This window comes from Pteronotus mesoamericanus, unplaced genomic scaffold (assembly GCF_021234165.1).
Source record: "Pteronotus mesoamericanus isolate MK-2021 breed Mesoamerican mustached bat unplaced genomic scaffold, CSHL_Meso_final contig_24, whole genome shotgun sequence".
NCBI lineage: Eukaryota > Metazoa > Chordata > Mammalia > Chiroptera > Mormoopidae > Pteronotus > Pteronotus mesoamericanus.
In genome coordinates, this window is record NW_026555100.1 from 28,232,263 (window position 1) to 28,252,121 (window position 19,859).

Here is a 19,859-nt window from a genome sequence, read left to right on the forward strand (position 1 = left end):
CTAGTACACTGGAAACACTGTTGAATCAGTCTTTTCATTATTTATGACATATTAGTGGTTAGAATAATCTTACAGAACACCATTTAAACAATTGTCTCATTTGCTCAAAACCTTCTGTATTTTCTTACGGTTTATAAGCTTAAGTTCAAATTCTTGATCCTGGTCTTTTTCACCTCCTGTAATCACATTTTGTATGTTTCCTGTTATGATTAAGACACTGAGTATACAGCTGGTACCAACTACCTTTTTAAAGTGTTGCTTCTCTTTAAGAATGAGTACATAAATACATGTCTTTTGCCCAAGCCAAACTGATTTGCTCATTATCCTCTAAACACAAGGTTTTCTTTTCAGTGTTTTGTCTTTCAAAGTTCTACCCATTCTTCAAGACCCAGTTTAGGTTTTGCCTCATTTATAAAGCTTTTCTGACCATTTCAGCCAGAAATATTGTTTATCTCTTATCCAGACTCATGAAGCAATTCTCTACATGCAATACATACATACTTGCCTCCCAGCTCTGTATTTGCGTAATTCATAAGATGAGAAATGATAATATTTATATGGCACATTGAAGTAGACTAGAAGGGGTTTAGATCTCTGGTGAAAGCTCCTTATGGCTGCTTAAAAGTTGTCCAGCAAAAATGAAACACAGCATTTCTTGTACTGGCTGTAATTTCATAATAAATGAAAAATGGAAATTTTTATCAGAATACACTAAATATGGCAGCATGGTGCAAAGAAAAAAGCCAAGTGAGTCAGGGCTTAGGCTGCATCAGTGCCTCTCTTAACTGTGAAGCCTTGGGCAGATTACCTTTCTGGGCTTTTGTTTCCTTACGTCAGATGGACATAATTATGCTTGCAGAGTTTATGACGGTCAGAGACAAAAGGGCATGTCATGAATATGTGCTCAATAAATGACTGCTTTCATTGTGATGTATTGGGTTGGCCAGAAAGTCCATTTATTTTTTCCCATAAAATAAGACACATTTTTCATTTTTACCAGTAACTTTATTGATTTGGATATATTGAGTATATTAGCCGTCTCCCACATGTTATAACGTTGATTGATTGTTCCCAGTAAATGTGTCGATTTGATCGCTGTCAACTTAACTGGTCTATGTGGCCATGGAGCATCATCCAGTGAGAAATCTGAAGCACGAAACTTCGCAAACCACCTTTGACACATTTAGTCAGTCACAGCACCTTCTCCATACCCTGAAAAAGTCTTTTATTTTTGTTTCAGTTGTGTTTTTACCTTTCTTGAAGTGATATGCCAAAAATGATGCATATTTTTTTCCATGTTCAGTATTAAAATGGCTACATAAAAATTTACTTGTTTTGATAAGTTTTTTTTTTTAAATGCAAGCTGATGTGACAGCTGTCAGAATACAATTTAATAAAATTGTTTCAAATGAAGTTCAAGACAAGAAAGCACTACCAGAGCCATCTTAAGGAAAAAACCAAGCTAACTTCTTGGTCATTACTCAATATTTCTCTTCAGCTTTGCCCTTTGGTAGTGGGTCATGATTGTGGTTATGTCTCTTTGATGAATCTATATAGTTTAACTTCCATTCCTCTAGGGTGAACAGACATATAAAGAAATTTTTAGTCTTGTTTGTGTAGTTCCTACTCCAGAATACATGGGATATGATGCTTTTAAACCTGAGACAAAGCAAGTAGTAGAAGTTTTTTCCATTATCAAATGGGACCTTTCTTGCAGTAACCAGAGTGTGGATCTCTAAGCTTGTTTTGAATTAAGAGTGCTTGTTCTGTTTTGTAAAACTGCCAAGCAGATACTTTAAGAAACCATATATGATACAGTAGCAGTTATATAAAGCTTGTTTCATTACTCTCCTATATCCTGGAATTTGTTCTATTCTGTTACACTGCAGTTTTCATCAGTGATCTCTCTTGGGGCAGGAGTCTGACTTCCCAGATTTTTCTAATAATCCAAGAAAACTACCTCAGTTTGAATCTTCAAAGATAGGCTTTACTGCCAGCTGTTTTGTTGGATTACCTATTTTAGCTAATTTATGTTTTAATGAGAAACTATTTTATTGATAAGTTTCCTCCCCTTTTTTTCACATATTTTTTAAATAACTCAATCTGTAGAGAGTGGATGAGTCACAAATGAACCCTATAAAGTAAGCTCATGTTTGTCATCCATCCTTTTGAAACTGGTACTCTCTGTATCTTAAAACCTTTCTGCTCCAGACCTTTGGTCTTCTCATTGTTCATAACCATTTCATTTATCCTTTCATTTCTATCTCTAAACTTGTTTATGCTGGTTTTCTCACTTCGAATACCCTTATTCCTTTCGTTCTTTACATTCCTCAATCCAACTTGAATTCTCATCTGTAGTTCTCTCCTTTTTGTGAAACCTCAGCTATTTAATTTTATGTTCCTTACTGTCATCATCGCATTTCTGTATTACATGTAATCTTTGACATCTTTTCTTGGCACTTAATGTTTTTATGTGGTAGTTTCTAGTGTATGTATATATTGGTTCTATGTATATATTTGCTCATTGTGGCATCAAATGAGTACTTAAGTTGATTTAGGAGGAGATCTTGAGTAATCTTAGATTTAAGGCAAACTAGCCATTCCTTGAACTGTTTATAAATTTTACTATTAGGAAAGACATGCAACTGGAAAAAAGTTATATTTAAATGATGTAGAATCGAGTGACTGATCTTTTATAGAGTATCATCTTATACATACAGATTAATGATACTACCAATACCAGTAAGTCTGTACATTTATTTTGAAGAATAAGTAATATTCTTTAGTTTTGTCTAGTTTAGTTCTCTTTTCTTGTCCTCACAGTATAATAGTAATTTGTTCTTTGGTCACTGAACCATCCATGGTAATTTCCAGATCTCCCTTTATGTATTGTGTAAAAACTAATGTGCCGCAACTTGGCTGGTAGGAAGTTGTGGAAATAAATAGTGTGTACATCAGGAAGCCAGAAGCATTTAAAAAGCTAGTGGAAGGACAAGAAGGGTGGAAGAAGATGAATTCAGAGGATTTGAATGAATATCTTAAGCAGTGGTGGTAGCCTGTTGAAAAATTTGGCAGGGTAAGGAGACTGTGCAGGAAACCAGGACTTTTTCCACTGAATACCAGGGTGCCAAACAGAATTGCTTTGTGTGTTAATTTAGGTAAGACAATGCATCCATAAAATCTAGGCATACATGTAAAGTTTGACACCATCTTTTTTATCTTTATTAATGCCATTATTATTAGTGTTCATTTGGTAGTTATGTATGGACCAGGCAATTCTTAAGCACTTTCATAATCACTTGTTTAATCCTTCATAATAGGAGACCTTAACAAAATATTTTGTTATGCTGGGAGCACTTTTGGCAACCTGGTTAACCTATGGGGTCCTTCTCAGAATGTTTTGAAAGAATAAAACAATATATACGATCAGAAATGAAACCAAGTATGTTGAGTTACAGCTATTAAAATATTAAAAATCTGATATAGTAATATGAGCTTTAACATTAAAATATAAGGTCTGTTGGTAGTTATAATAACTAATTTCAGGTTAGCAATGAACTAAATGTTATTTAGAGATCTGCTCACCGTACAGTAATATGAAAATTTCTGGTCATTGTCCTAATTTCTTTTTTCTTTTTTTTTTTTTTTTTAAGATTTTTGTGTTTTTGAGAGACAGGGAAGGGAGAAAGAGAGGGAGAGACACATGGAAGTGTGAGAGAAACATCAATCTGTTGCCTTTCACATGCCCCCGTTGGGGACCTGGCCTATACCTTAGGCATGTGACCTGACCGGGAATCAGACTTTTGGTTTTGCAGGCCTGCAGGCTGGCACTCAGTCCACTGAGCCACACCAACCAGAGTGCTGTCCTAACTTTTTATTGCTATACTAACATTAGTATGATTTGTTTACATTCATCATTAAATAAAAATTAAATTTTGAGGTTAACAAAAATAAACGTAATTTTTTCCATATCCGAAAACTTACGGCAAATTTACACAACCCTCATAAGTTTTCATGTATCCCAGATTTTAAAGTCCTGCCTTACAACAGCTCTGAAGGTATTCTGTCACTAAAAAAAGGTATAAGTAGTGAGCAGGGATTTGAACTCAGGCAGTCTGGTTCCAAAGCCCAAGGTTCTTTAACTAGTTAAAATATCCTGAGCTCACATAGTCTTTTCCCCAATTTTAGCTAGCTTTTTTCCTTGAAAAGATCTGAAGTATTTTACTTACTTTTTAAATTTAAAACCAAATTTTAAAATGTTTACATTGAGGGAGTTGAGACAAAAGGAAGAAATAAAGGGGAAAAAAGAAGAAATGGCTAGAGCAGAGGTTCTCAAACTCTAGGTAATGTGTTCACCTGAAGGGCTTATTATAAAATATAATGTTGGTGGTTCCTCAAAAAAATACCATATGACACAGCAATTCCACTTATGGATATATACCCAAAAGTATCGATACCAGGGTCTTGAAGACATATTTATACACCCATGTTCATAGCATTATTCATAATAGTTAAATTCTAGAAGTCTTACTGATGAATGGATAAGAAAAATGTGGTATATATATACAATGCACTGTTATTCAGCCCTGAAAATGAAAGGATATTCATCAATATGTTACAATGCAGATGAACCTGGAGGATGTTATGCTAAGTGAAATAAACCAGTCACAAAAAGACAAATTCTGAATGATTTCATCTATATAAGGTACTTGGAGTAGTCAGAATCATAAAGTACCACATAATGGTGGCTTTCAGGGGCTGGGGGAAGGGAAGAATGGAAAGATGTTTTTTAATAGGTATAGAGTTTCAGTTTTATAAGGTGGAAAGCGTTATGGGAATTGGTGGTGGTGATGGTTGCACATCAGTGTGAATGTGTTTAATAGCACTGAACTGTGCACTTAAAATGGTTAATATGGTAAAATGTCTTAAATGTATCTTACCATGATTTTTTTAAAAAGAGAAAAATTTAAAATAAAATCAGAAATAAAAATTTTAAATATAGTGTCAGGTCCCACACCCAGAGTTTAGGATTCTGTAGGTCTGGAGTAGGGCCTGAGAATTTGCATTTCTAGCAAGTTCTCAGAGGATGTTAGTGCATGACCCTGAGCACTGCTTTCTGAAAAATTGGAAGGTTGAAAAGAAGAGGAAGGAAATGATTTAAACAGAAACTCAGAGTTTGGTCAGAAATTATAACCTCTTATGTGTGAACACTGAAATGTTTTGGGCTTTGTTCTGTGAAATAGAAAACAGCAAGTTTTCTCTCCTTTTAAAGGTATTCAAATTGCCATTCCATAAATTATAGTATTAAAATATGTAATAACTTGAAGTAGAATTATGATATATTGACCCTGAAATGCAAATATTATGGCATTATTAGTATAAAAATTTTAATTTCAAAATGTTTGGTTTTAATCTTGTTAGCTGTTTTTATCCAACAGATAGGCCTGATCTAATAGCAGAATCAAGAACATACATGTTTTGGCCACTGTGAGAAATAGATAAGCTTGCAAGAGTCAAAGTCTTTTCTGCTCACATTCCAGTCAGTAGAAAACAAAACTGTTGATAAAAAATACTATGTGTACTTTAAAAAGCTGTTTATATGATGGTTCTAGGGCCATCTCCTATATCCAGTTTCCCTGTATCAAAACTGGGGGGGTTATCCATGATGGGAAGTCTGCCCCAAACTGGTTAACTGGAAAAAAGTTATATTTAAATGATGTAGAATCAAGTGACTGATCTTTTATAGAGTATCATGTTATACATACAGATTAATGTATATATAACAAAAAAACAAACAAAACCATGGGTTTATGTACATGAACATATTTTAGTTCCCTCCCTATTCTTCAGGCTCCAAGTGGTGGCTCTCCTGCTCCTGGCAGCAGTAGTCTCACAATTGTTCCTGCTTTCAAGCCCAGTAGAAAAGAGAATGCCTGTGTACCAACTTTCCCAGCAACAGTTCTGAGGTTCACTCTGATAAAACCAGCTTTATGGGCCCTGCCTCCCAATCACGAACCTGGGAGACAGGATACCCCTTAAACCAACCATCTAAAGATTACTCTTGCTAGAGCCAGGGATGGGAAACTGCCTAAACCACATACATGGCTGATGTTGGAGGGAAGAGTAGTTTTCCAGAGAAAGTATGAGGTACTGTCTGTTCCTAAGAAAGAGGAGAAATTGTGCTGTACATTAAAGCACAAGTTTCTCCTCTATTCTAAGATCTGGAGAAACTGCGAACCCATTATTTTCAAACAACTCTTTTCTTCCTAAAAGGTGGGGAGATAGGGAATTTGGGAATAAATAGCTGAAATAGATTGCTTCAAGGAGGGAGTAGGGTATGGGGAAACAAAGAGGGAAAACATAGTAAGACCTTTTTAGGTGATGTTCCTAGTTAGTCTGTCAGGAGTGGAGGTTTTTGTTTTGTTTTTTTTTAAATGAGGGCAGAAAAACTTCATACACGTTAATTGTTCCTTCCCTTTTCTCAGGCCCTGAAGACTAATAATTTTGTCTTATAGGCTATTTGCCAAAAATACTCATGTGATCATTTTTATATGCTTTAAATCAATTTCTCTGGCCCTTATTTCACAGACTAATATTCTTTTCATATTAGGTAGATTAATTCTAGGTAGATAAATTTTTAATTTATTTTTAATATATATTTTATTGATTATGCTATTACAATTGTCTCATTTTTTTCCTCCTCTTTATTCTCCACCACCCTATACTGCCCCTCCCCCCAGCACTCCCCACTCCTTAGTTCATGTCCATGGGTTGTACATGTAAGTTCTTTGATTTCTCCATTTCCTACACTATTCTTAACCTCCCCCTGCCTATTTTGTGCCTACTATTTATGATGCTTATTCCCTGTACCTTGTCCCCCATTCTTCCCCCACCCCTCTGATCTCCATTTCTATGATTCTGTTCCTGTTCTAGTTGTTTGCTTTGTTTTTTTTTGTTTTTTTGGCTCAGTTGTGAGTTTGTTGTCATTTTACTGTTCATAGTTTTTGATCTTCTTTTTCTTAGATAAGTCCCTTTAACATTTCATATAATAGGGGCTTGGTGATGATGAACTCCTTTAACTTGACCTTTTCTGGGACGCACTTTATCTGCTTTTCCGTTCTAAATGATAGCTTTTCTGGATACAGTAATATTGGATGTAGGCCCTTGTCTTTCATGACTTTGAATACTTCTTGCCAGCTTCTTCTTGCCTGCAAGGATTCTTTTGAGAAATCAGCTGATAGTCTTTGTAGGTAACTGTCTCCTTTTCTCTAGCTGCTTTTAAGATTCTCTCCTTATCTTTAATCTTGGGTAACTTAATTATGATGTGCCTTGGTGTGTGCTTCCTTGGGTCTGACATCTTTGGGATTCTCTGAGCAGCCTGGATCTCCTGGAAGTCTTATTTCCTTGGCCAGATTAGGGAAGTTTTCCTTCATTATATTTTTGGAAAAGTTTTCAATTTCCTGCTCTTCCTCTTCTCCTTCTGGCACCTCTATGATTCAGATGTTGGATCGTTTAAAGTTGTCCCAGAGGTTCCTAAGCCTGTCCTCATTTTTTTTGAATTCTTGTTTCTTCATTCTGTTCTGACTGAATGTTTATTTCTGCTCCAAATCATTGGAAGAAGGGAGAATTTGAGTCCCAGTTTCCTTCCCTATACTGTTGGTTCCGTGTATATTTTTCTTTATTTCACTTTGCATAGCCTTCACTTTGTCCTCCATTTGGCAACCATACTCAGCTGATTCAGTGAGCATCCAGCTTACCAGTGTTTTGAACTGTGCGTCTGATAGGTTGGCTCTCTGTTCATTGCTTAGTTCTGCTTTTTGAGCTTTGATCTGTTCTTTCATTTGGGTCATATTTCTTTGTCTTAGCGTACCTGTTAGGTGGAGGGTGGTGTGGGTAAAGCCTTAGGTATTCACCAGGGTGGGGCAACCCAGGTCGCTGAGTCATGATGCTGTGTAGGGACGTGGGGGTCCAAGAGGAAACAATGCCGCTTGCACAGCTTTGAGCTGTCTTTCACTTCTCCCACTACCCACAAGCAAATTGGGCACTTGTAGTACTGATTCCCAGGTGGGTGGGTTTGTGTACCGTCTAGGACCCCGTAGGCTTCTCCAAGGGACTCCTCTGTGATGCTGGGAGTTTCTCTTGCCACCGCAGGTTTTTACCTCCAGAGGTTTTGCGGCTTTCTTTTCCTGCTCTAGAACCCTGGATTGCGTGGTCTGTCTTGCTCCCTAGCTGTTTCTCATGGTTTATCTGCATGCAAATGTGGGACCGCCCAGTCCTCCAGCCTCCACCTTACCCCCCTGGTCCTCCAGATGCAGCCTTGCCATGTGTCCTCTCCACCCCACCTGTTATCTCCACCCCTCCTACCGGTCTGGGTGAATGTTTCTTCTTTAGCTCCTTGGTTGTGGGACTTCCATACAGTTCAATTTTCTGGCAGTTCTGGTCATTTTTTTGTTTTTAAAATTGTTGTCCTTTTGGTTGTGTGAGAAAGCAAAATGCATCTACTTACGCTTCCATCTTGGCTGGAAGTTGCTATCTCTGATAAATTCTTTAGAACCTAACATTTTATATACTGTTATTTATATTTAAAATATTTACTGTATTTTGCAGTGTATAACGTGCTCCCATGTATAATGTGTACCCATGTCTTTGGCTCAGACTTTCAGGAAAAAAATCTTTTAATTTTTTAATTCAATTTTTTTATTTATTTATATTTAGATACTTGTTTTTTGTATTATAAAGGAATTTTAGCACTTATTTTTGAACATACGGATATCATTTTTGCTTTCTAGCATTACACTTTTAACACATAAGCATAAATAAAAGAATTAAAAACATTTATATAGGTATGGAATTAGTATCACCCATGTATAATGTGCATCCTTATATTTTCCCTCAAAAATTTAGGCAAAAAAAGTGTGCATTTTACACAGCAAAATACAGTAGTTATCAGAAGCAATTATTTCTAACTTAAGCAAATCAAGTAATTGTCTGCTTCATATACATGCTTTCTCTAATCTCCGATTTTTTTTTTTTTTTTTTTAACCTGCCATGTCTCCACACCAGCAGTTCTCAAACTGTATTGTACATTAGGGTCACTATTAGGGATTGTTAAAAACACATTTCTAGGCCCTCTTCCTTTAGAGTTTCTGATTCACTAGATCTGAGGTAGAACCTGAGAATTTGTAAATTCCCAAGTGATCCTGAAGCTGCTGGTCCAGGGACCTTTGTTTTGAGAATCCCTGTACTAAAATAACTTGTCCCCACCCAATTTCTACTATCACTCCTCCCTGAAGCCTTCTCTGATCTATCCAAGTTTTTTAAAATGGATGTACTGGAACCTCAAAAGAGATCTCTCTTACTTACTGGACATAGCCCAAATTAAACTATAGGGTTTTCTAGATAGACACAATCTTTTGTTTATGTGCAACCACATGAAACCAGTGAATGCTCAGTAAATGTTGCTGGCATTTTCTATAATTTGCAGTTGTATGCGTGTTCTGTACTATTACAAAATGTGTGCTGTTATACAAAATAGACAGGGGGAGGTTAAGAATAGTCTAAGAAATGGAGAAACCAAAGAACTTATATGTACAACCCATGGACAGGAACTAAGGTGGGAGTGGGGGGGAATGCTGGGAGAGGCACAGGGCAGAGGGGAATAAAGGAGAGGAAAAAATGGAACAACTGTAATAGCATAATCAATAAAATATACTTTAAAAAAACTTCTGTTTAATCTAAAATGACCATCATCAGATTTACTGTTTAACTGTTGGAATAAATAGAAAATATATATGGTAAGTTGGTAGATGTTGAGAACCAGGCAGAGTTTTTGAGAGTATTGGTACCAATAAGGTTTTTTGTTTGCTTGTTTTTTTAAAGATTTTATTTATTTATTTTTAGAGGGGAAGGGAGGGAGAGAGAGAGGGAGAGAAACACAGATCGGTTGCCTCTGACTAGGGGACCAAACCTACAACCCAGACATATTCCCTGACCTGACCGAGAATTGAACACCGACTTTTCACTTTTCGGGATGATGCCCAACCAACTGAGCCACACCAGTCAGGGATCAATAAGGTTTCTTTTAAATATCTCCTCTGTAAGATAATTTCAGTTACTCTCTAATGATTAATTTCAGTTTATCTCTAATGAGCATTAGCTTAAAAATCCAAATTTGTAAGCTGTATACTTTATATCATTACAAATTAAACAAAATTATTTGTATTAAGACTTCTAATTAAGCTTAATTCCTATTAAGTTTCCACTATAAATTGTTCATCTAGCCTACCATATTTGTGAAACTGGAAAAAATCTGAAAATGCCTGCTTTAAATGTCAGTTGAGTACCTTCTGAAAAATAAAACTGTAAAAAGTATTTAGGTGTGAAGCATACTGAAGCCTGCAACTTTGAAATGTGTCAGAAATACAATGGGCTGATGAATGAATATGTGATAAAGCACATGTACATCAAAATGATAAGAATTACAGAATTTAGATGTTGGGAATATGGGTATTCACTGAGAGATTTTCAACTTTTATTTGAAAGTTTGACTTTTTTTTAATAATAAAATGTTGGTGAACATTAACTTACACTTACCCAGAATTTATGGAGATTATATATACAAGTATATTGTAGTAGATTAAAATATGAAGTTGCCATTGATTTAAGTCAAAAACATAAATAAAATCAATTTCATTTGGTTCAACCTCGTATGAAGATTGTTCTGAGTAGATGTATGTATGTATGTATGTTTTTTCCAGGTCTAACAAAAATACTACCTACCAGTAAAGTTTTTAGTAGTTATTTTTTTATATTTAATTTTTTTCCTGATAACTGAAATTGGCTTAATTTAATACTTGACTCACCTAAATACTGATTAATTATGCTACTCTAGCTCTGCTTAAGTACATGTGTTTATATTCCATTGTTGAAAAATTTCTAGTCTTCCCATATCTTGTTACCGAAGTGATACATCTTATTTCCTAGATGTGTACAAATATATACACAAAATCACCTCATTTGTGGGGAAAATATATAATAACTTAATTAACTGATCTATTTGCTCTACACTTATAAATTGAAATTTTATGCAGAAATTATAGGTTTAAACCCAAACCATGGAGAGTGGTGATAGTTGTACAACATCATTCTATTTAATTCTACTTCGCTGTACTCTTAAATGGTTAAAGTAGTAAATTTTGTTATGTATATTTTACCACAATAAATTATTTAGAAAGAAAGGAGGAACGGGCATTTTTGGATAATCATAAGATAGCATGAAGGTCCAGACAGCTTGGCTGAGGTGGGTCAGAGGGTCAGCATACTAAATAAATGCTGCCTACCTCCCATTCTTACGTAGGTTGTATGAAATCTAACTGAATTTGAAAGCTGAGTAAAATCATAATTTTGGATATTGTTGCCACGAATTCAGTTCAGTTTCATTAGAGCACACAATTAAAATTCATGTTCTACCAGAACTGGAGACTTTACCCATTTATAGTACCTGACTATATAGTCTTTCCTACTGGGCTAGTTATTCTGAAAGAGGCCACTTATCTAATTAAGTGAAAAATGCACAGTAGGTAAGCAGCTTTAATTAGCAGTTGTTTCCAATTGTACATTCATACTTTTAATTGGGAGGGGGAGTTGAAAGATCTCATTGAGTTATACTGTATTTGCCCTGATGGAACTTGGTGTCACAACCTAATTCCACTAGAACAAATCAGACCTCTTGAAGTACCTGTTAAAGCAAAATGGGAAGATGTTATAAATTTAACAATCTCAATAGAACTTTTTCTTAATATAAGAAGCATCCCAGATTTGAGACATCTGAATTTCAAATGTAATAAATTCCAAAAAGAGGAAAACCAGCCCTGGCTGGTGTAGCTTCAGTTGAGCCACTGGCCTGCAGACCGAAAGATTACCAGTTCGATTCTCGGTCAGGGCACCTTCCCTGGAGTGCAGGCCAGGTCTCCAGTTGGAGCCATGTGAGAACCAAATGAGCAATGTTTCTCTCCCTTCCCTTCTCTCTAAAAATAAATTAAATCTTTTTTTTTTTTTTTAAAGGAAAACCAGTCATGCCTATGATGGAATCATGTAGGCCCAAATTTATCATATCATTATCCTTAAACAATTTATCTTTCTTTTTTTTTTTTAAGATTTTACTTATTTTTAGAGAAAGGGGAAAGGAGGGAGAGAGAAAAAAATCAATGTGCAAGAGAAGCATCAATTGGTTGCTTCTCACGCTGCCCCCCAACCAGGCACCTGTCCCGCAAGTTAGGCATGTGCTTTGGCTGGGAATCAGCCGGCAGTCTTGCGGTTTGCAGGCCAGCACCCAGTCCACTGAGCCACACCAGCTAGGGCCTAAAACAGTTTATCTTGATGTCTTCATCTCTTCTTTCCTTTGTGCTCTTTGTTTTTGTTTTTGTTTTAAATTTAGTAATCTTTCTCTTTTCTGATAGTTATGCTTTACCAGAAAGAGAAGTGGACAGGTTTTTTTCCTCAGTTGAAAATTAAATGAGACCATATATGAAATCATTTGTGCAATACTTCAGTTTTCCCAGTTCGAGAAATTAAAAGGTTAGTGTTGAAATGGGGAAAACACTGAATTTCACATACTTCTGTGCTTACCACTCAAGGAATTAAGTCGTATAAAACGAAAGCAGTTTGAGGGTTGCCTCCTCAGGTTCATTACAGAATATAAATTACTAGAAGGATGGAGGAAATTACATAAAACAAAATTCAGGAAACACATTTTGCAGATGAATACAAGGAAAATCTGAAAAAGGAGATACTGTTCTACCAGAAATGTATTGATAGCTTTGTTTCCTCAGTCTTTTAATGAAGATTAGAGGTGGTATAATATACCATAATAGGCTCATCTCAGTAAGTGATGGCTGAAGTAGAAGGATTGGATCTTCAAGATGATGTCATTATATTTTTTCTTTTAATTTACAGAAGTTGCTGGGTGTGTTTTGCCACTGATGAAGATGATAGAACAGCTGAATGGGTTAGACCGTGCAGGTGCAGAGGATCTACAAAATGGGTGCACCAGGCTTGTCTGCAGCGCTGGGTGGATGAAAAACAAAGAGGAAACAGTACCGCCAGAGTGGCATGTCCTCAGTGCAATGCTGAATACTTAATAGTTTTTCCAAAGTTGGGTAAGATCCTTAAAAGCAACACAGATACATGTGATGTTATTATACATAACTCTATGATCTTGGGTTTATTTTAAACTGAACTATCTTTGCTTTTTTTGTGAATTTCTTATTCTGTTTCTGTTGTTTCATCTCTAAATGTCAGACATTTATTTGTTTTGCTAACAGCTTACATTATTTTTAATATATCCCCAGATCCATTCGTCTGTGCATTAAATGTTTTCATTTGGTTGAGTGAATAAAGAACTTGGACCTGTAACTTTGTGGATAAAATGAAATAACAAAGCTACAATAAAAAGCTGATTAAAGAGCTTAATTCTCTGGAGACCATTGGTGTAGAAAAAAGAATACAATAATGTGTTCTTTCTTATACTTATTCTTAATTCTTCTATTAAGAAATAAAAGTAAGGAAATAAAGATTTGATTAAGAGACAGTGTCATCATCTTTGGAATTCAATATATTTGGTTTCCTTTCATGAAAACCTCTTTCCTTTTTTTGCAAATTGGTGAGCAAGGAACAACCCAAGGTCTTTGAGAATGGAGCTGGCATTGAAAAAAAGTATAGCACACTGTTGAAAGGAAGCTGGAATTAACACTGCTGTTTAGTTAGCATGTTTCATCACAGCCAGGTGTTTATGAACTGGTGTCTTTGTCTTTGGTATTTATGCCATGCTAGTTACAACCATTTTTAATATCATCCTTGGCTGTAATCAAGAGATATATGACAGTAGTTTAGGTTCTGAGGAGGTCAAAAGAATAACTTTTGGGGGGAAGTAGGTTGAAGGAGAAATTGGAAATAATTATTAGGTATGTTGTTTTTCTAGATGTAGTACATGTTGAAATCAGACACAATTTTTTAAATGAGCCAACATAAATGCAAATAATGAAGTGTTTTTATAATGTGAGATTAATGTTAAGAGCAAACAATCAAAATATGATTGTCTATATTTCTCTAGCATAATGCATAGGAAGAAATGCTAGCTTCCTATGAAAGGAAAGTAACATTGTAGAGAAAGTAAGCACGAAAGAGTAATCAAAAAATTGTTATTATAATATCAAATCAGTATTTTAAATAATTTAAATTAACCTCAGGAAAAATAATCACTGCTGCAGTCTTTAACCACATTGATATCTGGCTCACTAAAGTTTTCATATTTAACTGTTTCTTACTTGTTCTGCTGAATTAGATAATCCTAGTTTTCAACTATAGGTTATTGTGAATAATGGCAAGTATAGGATGATTATGTCAGATATTTTAGAAATTCAGATGTATGGAAACAAATTATTGCAAGAATTCTCACTGAAAACTATATATGACATGAGATGAGACACTGAGTTGACAGTGAGGTTGAATATTTCAGTTTGGAAGATGGCAGTGGGTAAATCTGCCCTGTGGTTGTTTCAGTTCTAAGAAATATGTTCTTAAGTCCAGTGTGGTAATTTAATGCTATATTTAAGTATACCTTATAATATGTTGATTTCTTTTACAGGGGAAAAAAAAGGGCTAAATGTTGGGAAAGTCGAACTCTTGTTAGCCATTTGTATCATGATTTGGTCTTCATATTTTATCCTTAACAATTGTTATTTCACCCTCAAGTGATAGGTTCATGGTCTCTACTATATGTCATGGAGATCTGCCACTTAAGTAAGCCACAGATAATCATAGAAATTTTTATTGACCTCATCAGTGTCATGAAAATATTTTTATCTTTTATTTCAATAGTTTTGTTAGCATCTTTCCTCCTGACAAGATAGCTGTGTCTTGTATTTGCTTCTTTCTTGACATAATATGCTGAAGATACCTGCTCAGGAGCTGCAGTTTGAATGATATTCATAATTTTCGGAGCAGCTTTTTAACAGACTCAAGAATAGGAGGCTTATTGTTGAGTGCCAGCTATTGTCTATAAATAGAGCCATGTGTGAATTGGCTTTCAGGTGTCATATTCTTCCTTGCTAGACATGTATATAGCTAGTGATCTTGGCCATACTCTTCCAAGTATACCTTTTCAAGTCAAGGTTCAAAAATAATTGTTGGTTCAAAAATAATTGTTGGTTAAAAGAAATTTCTTCTCTATTGCATCTTTTCATTGGTAATCAGACCTTACCTAATGTTTTTGGATTACACATGTACCAGAAGTTGATCTCTACTCAAAACACCAGTAATTTTGTGTGGCCATAAAACATTAAGACCATACATCTGTGATAGTAATTGTTCTTTCTCACTATGTACCACACATTATATAGTGTCCAGTAGTGTTATCTGATGATAGAATTTTGCCAGTAGATTGTTTTCTCTCTGAGCGTATTTGTCATTCATTTTTAAGTTGACCATAGTTTATCTGTTTTTGTTAGGTTGAAGCTTCTTTGCCTGCAGTTTTTAATCTTTGCTTTCAATGACAAAATTTATAATTCAAGCATTGATTGATTTACTAGAGTTGTTGAAAATTAAATGAATGCTTTGGTGGCTTCTTGTCCCTGTTTTATAATGTTTCAGTTCCTGTTTAATAATATATTACAGTACAATGGGAACAAGGAGATCTCCCAGTGTAATCAACCACTCCTAATTTACTGATCACAGCCCATTCTAACATCACACTATTCACTCTAGGATCATAGTGTTTATCATTTTTGGCATTCTTAGTTAGATGTGTTTTACTTTTACTCTTCAGTGAACACTTTGAAGTATTAGTTCATTTTCCTAAATTTGGGGTTTAGCATATTATAAGAAACAAGAACAAAATATCTATTTAACCAATGTAAACAATTCACATATGTGACCTTATTAGCTGAAACAAACAGTCCCATATTAACTATCCTTGTAGAACATGTGTGATCTTTGGAACATAACAACTAAGAACCTGAAAGAATATCCTTGAAAGTCATGACTAATCTTACTTTTCAGATTTGTGAAATGTTTGTGTTCAAAACTTTTATTGTTTTTCTTTAAATTGTCTGTAGACCAGTTAATTAATTGCAAGGGATCACCATTGGTCCCCAAACAACACTTGAAAAACACTGGCTAGAAGAAGGAATAAAAGATGAGGCAGGAGGAAAGAGAGGAAGAGGTGATGGTTCACATTCTGTGGGATGATCCCTGTGTAGCAGATATTTTTTAAAATTTTTGTGTGAGTTTAGCCTCAGTCTCCTTGGCCAGCTGACAAAGTCACCATCTTTTCTGGTACTTTTAGTGGTAGTCAGAATAGGGGGCAGGGACGGCAAGTATGTGTTCTTAATTGTTAATAGGGAGTATAGTATGCTCTGTTATAAAAAGACTTAGAGGACTAATAAGAATTGCATTCCTCTCACTATTTGCCACCTGTGTTAGGGTTTGCTTTCTCTGGGCAATTGTATATATGCAACTACATACTTAAAAATGACACAAAGTGTAATCTGAGGACCAGCAACATTGGAATCATCTAAGCACTGTTACGAATGAAGAACCTTAGCCCCTTCCTGCACCCATCCCTAGTTTCAATTCAAAATTTGCATTTTCATGAGATCATCAGATAATTTATGTGCACATTAAGTTTAAGGATCATTACTTTTTTTTTTTTAAGATTTTATTTGTTTATTCTTGCAGGGGTAGGGGGCAGAGAAGAGAGGGAGAGAAATATCAGTGTGCAAGGGATACATCAGTTGGTTGCTTCTCTCATGCCCTTAAGTGGGGACCCGGCCCACCACCCAAGTGTGTGCCCTGAGAATCGAACCAGTGACCTTTTGCAGGCCAACACTCAATCCACAGAGGTACACGAGCCAGGGCTAGGAGCATTACTTTTAAACATGAAGGGATTACCAGCTGAAAAAGTTTGTCTTCCATTAAAAATAAAGCATTTCCATAACGTTTAACACCAGGTAGTAACTTTTTTTTTTTAGCTAAGCAGCTGATTCAGGTGAAGGTCTTGAGGGCAGAGCTCTTGATTCCCGCCCCCCCCCCCCCACTTTCTTTCAGTGGTGGTTTGGTGAGGGGAGGTCAAAAACTGCCAAACACTCACAGGCAGTGTGTGTAACTGTGCTCATAATTACCCATCATGATGAAATGGGCAAAAGCGTTGAAAAAGTTTTCAGAAAAATTCAGTGAAGCCAAATGCAGACTCTCAACAATGCTAGCTGGTACATTGATGCAAATGGGTTGCTGGAACACTCACCTAGCTGGGGAAGCCTGTACTACAAGGACCCCACCATCCAGAAGTAATTCCAATTTTTTTTGGTTTCCCTTCTGTTTATTTTTGTAAGAAACTGCCAAACTGTCTTTCAGAGTGACTGTACATTTTGCATTCCCACCAGCAATGAGTTCTGGTTGCTTTATATCTTTGTCAGCATTTGGTGGTGTCGATATTTTGGATTTTAGATGTTAAGTGATAATGTCTTCTATCTTCTTTGGTGAAGGTGTCTGTTAAGTCTTTTGATTATTATTAAAATCAGATTGTTTATTTTCTTGTTGTTGAGTTTTAAATGTTCTTCGTGTATTTTGTATAACAGTCTTTTATCAGGTATATCTTTTGCAAATATTTCCTCCAGTCTATAGTTTGTCTTCTCATTTTCTTGATCTTCTTTTTTAATGTAGTCATTTACAGCTATGAATTTCTAAATACTGCTTAGATTTCTTTTTTGACCTGTCAGTTATTCGGGAGTTGGTTGTTTGATTTTTCACATGATTTTTAAAGTCCCAAATGTCCTTCTGTTATTGATTTCTAATTTCATTCCACTGTGATCAGAGAACATATTGGGCTTCTGTCCTTTTAAATGTATTAAGGCTTGTTTTATGGTCTAACGTGGTTTATCCTGGCAAATGTTTCATGTGCACTTGAGAAGAAGGTGCATTTTGTTATTGAAGGGAGTGTTTTATAACTATCTAGTTGGTTCATAGTACTTTCAGGTTCTCTATTTCCTCATAGATCTTTTACCAATCTTTCATGGAAAGTAGAATATTGAAGTCTTCAGCTATTGTTGAATTATCTATTTCTCCAATACTTTCTATTTTCAGTTAATATATTTTGGGCTCTGTTGTTAGGTGCATATATGTTCCTAATTGTTCTGTGTTCCTGATGGATTGTCCCTTTTAGCATTATAAAACAGCCTTTGTCTACTAAATTAAGTGTAGGCATTCCCTCTCTAGTCTTAATAATTTAGTAGTAAATTGTTAAGTTACTTTCTAGTGAAATTTTTATCACAGTTCATTCTTATTTGGGTTTTTTTTGTTGTTGTTATCAACTAAACATCAATTTAAACTTATGTATAGAGTTGAAAGTAACAATCACTGTCAAAAAGTGATTGTAAAATGTTAAGTGAAATGTGAAGCTTAGAAGGGAAAGCTATTCAGTGGGGATAATGAGGGATGATTCCTAGGAGAAACCTCTCAGACAATCTAGCAAGTAAAATTAAGAGTTGTTACAATTTTATGTTACAATTTAATTAATATTAACACTGATATCAATATCTATTATTTGCCAGCAGTCCCCTACTGTTTGTCAGTCACTGTGTTGGTCACTTTGCCTATATTTTATTTAACCCTCTAATAAACAAGAATATACTAGATACTGTCATTTTACAAATAAGAAAACAGAGTAAAAAATTTATTTAATGGAAGCCCGTGGGCTTCTAGCAAGTAAGTAAAGGAGCCAGGATTTTAAATTGCTAAGTTTCTTGTCACTATAACTGAGTGAGACAGCTACCAGGCCACACATGGTTAAGAAGTAGTTTTAGGTACCATAAGAGCAAATAGAGATAATGTTAATTTCAAAATATTTGAGATAATATTAATGAATAACATGTGTGGTCTATTCTCTTTTTTCTTTGTCTTGATATTGGTCCTGCTGGAAATGGAAAGGAATAACAAATACATGAAAAAAAAGATGCAACAACTACAGTATCATAAGCAATATTTTCTTTCTTTTTTAAGGTTTTTAAAAAAGATTTTATTTATTTTTAGAGATGGGAAGCGGGAGAAAAAGATGGAGAGGAACATTGATGCACAAGCAATACATCAACTGGTTGCCTCTCTCACACTCCAAGCTGGGGACCTGGCCTGCACCACAGGCATGTGCCCTGACTGGGAATCGAACCAGCGACCTCTGGGTTCACAGGCTGGTGCTCAATCCACTGAGTCACACCAGCCAGGGCACATTATTTTCTTTAACTCTTTTAAATGTTTAAGTTTACTTTATGTATTTTCCCTCTAAAATTCAAAGATAAGTCTTTTTATCATGTCATCATGTCTCCCAGACATGATGCCAAGTACTTTTTTGTTGCAGTCTCTGGTGTTTCATTCTAGTGTTTCTCTTCTCTCTTCTTTCTCTACTCCCCTCCTTCCCTCCTTCATTCTCTCCCTTACTGTCTCCCTCTGTCTCTCTTCCCTTCTCTCTACAGAGAGAGAGAGGAGAGAGGAGGAGAGAGAATCTACAAACATTAGGGTGGAGTTAAAGGAACAAACAAAGGGACAGGGAAATAGCCAGGGATCAGCAATTAAGGGAAACCATTTCTACTCCTAGGCCTGAAAGTATAGGGGAGGGAGGCTGTTGACAGAACTTGACGAGAGAGCAGAGAGCAAAAGCTTATTTAACAGGACCTGTAAGCTTTAGAGAAATGCAAACTACCTGCAGTGAGGGAGCCAGGGCAAAAATTCCTTTAACACTTGTTACCACCCTCTGATTTTCTAGACATTCCACTCATTGTTAGAAAACATCAGAAACTAGAGGAGGGCACGGT

At 35.6% G+C, this 19,859-nt stretch overlaps 1 protein-coding gene across 1 annotated transcript in view; it reads left to right on the plus strand.

The window, feature by feature from the left end:
* Positions 1–19,859, plus strand: part of MARCHF5 (membrane associated ring-CH-type finger 5) — a 51,855-nt gene that overhangs the window by 5,779 nt on the left and 26,217 nt on the right. The window contains exon 2 of the mRNA XM_054572858.1: positions 12,955–13,157. Within this exon, the coding sequence (XP_054428833.1) occupies positions 12,955–13,157 (203 nt within the window). The remainder of the gene's footprint in view (positions 1–12,954; positions 13,158–19,859) is intronic.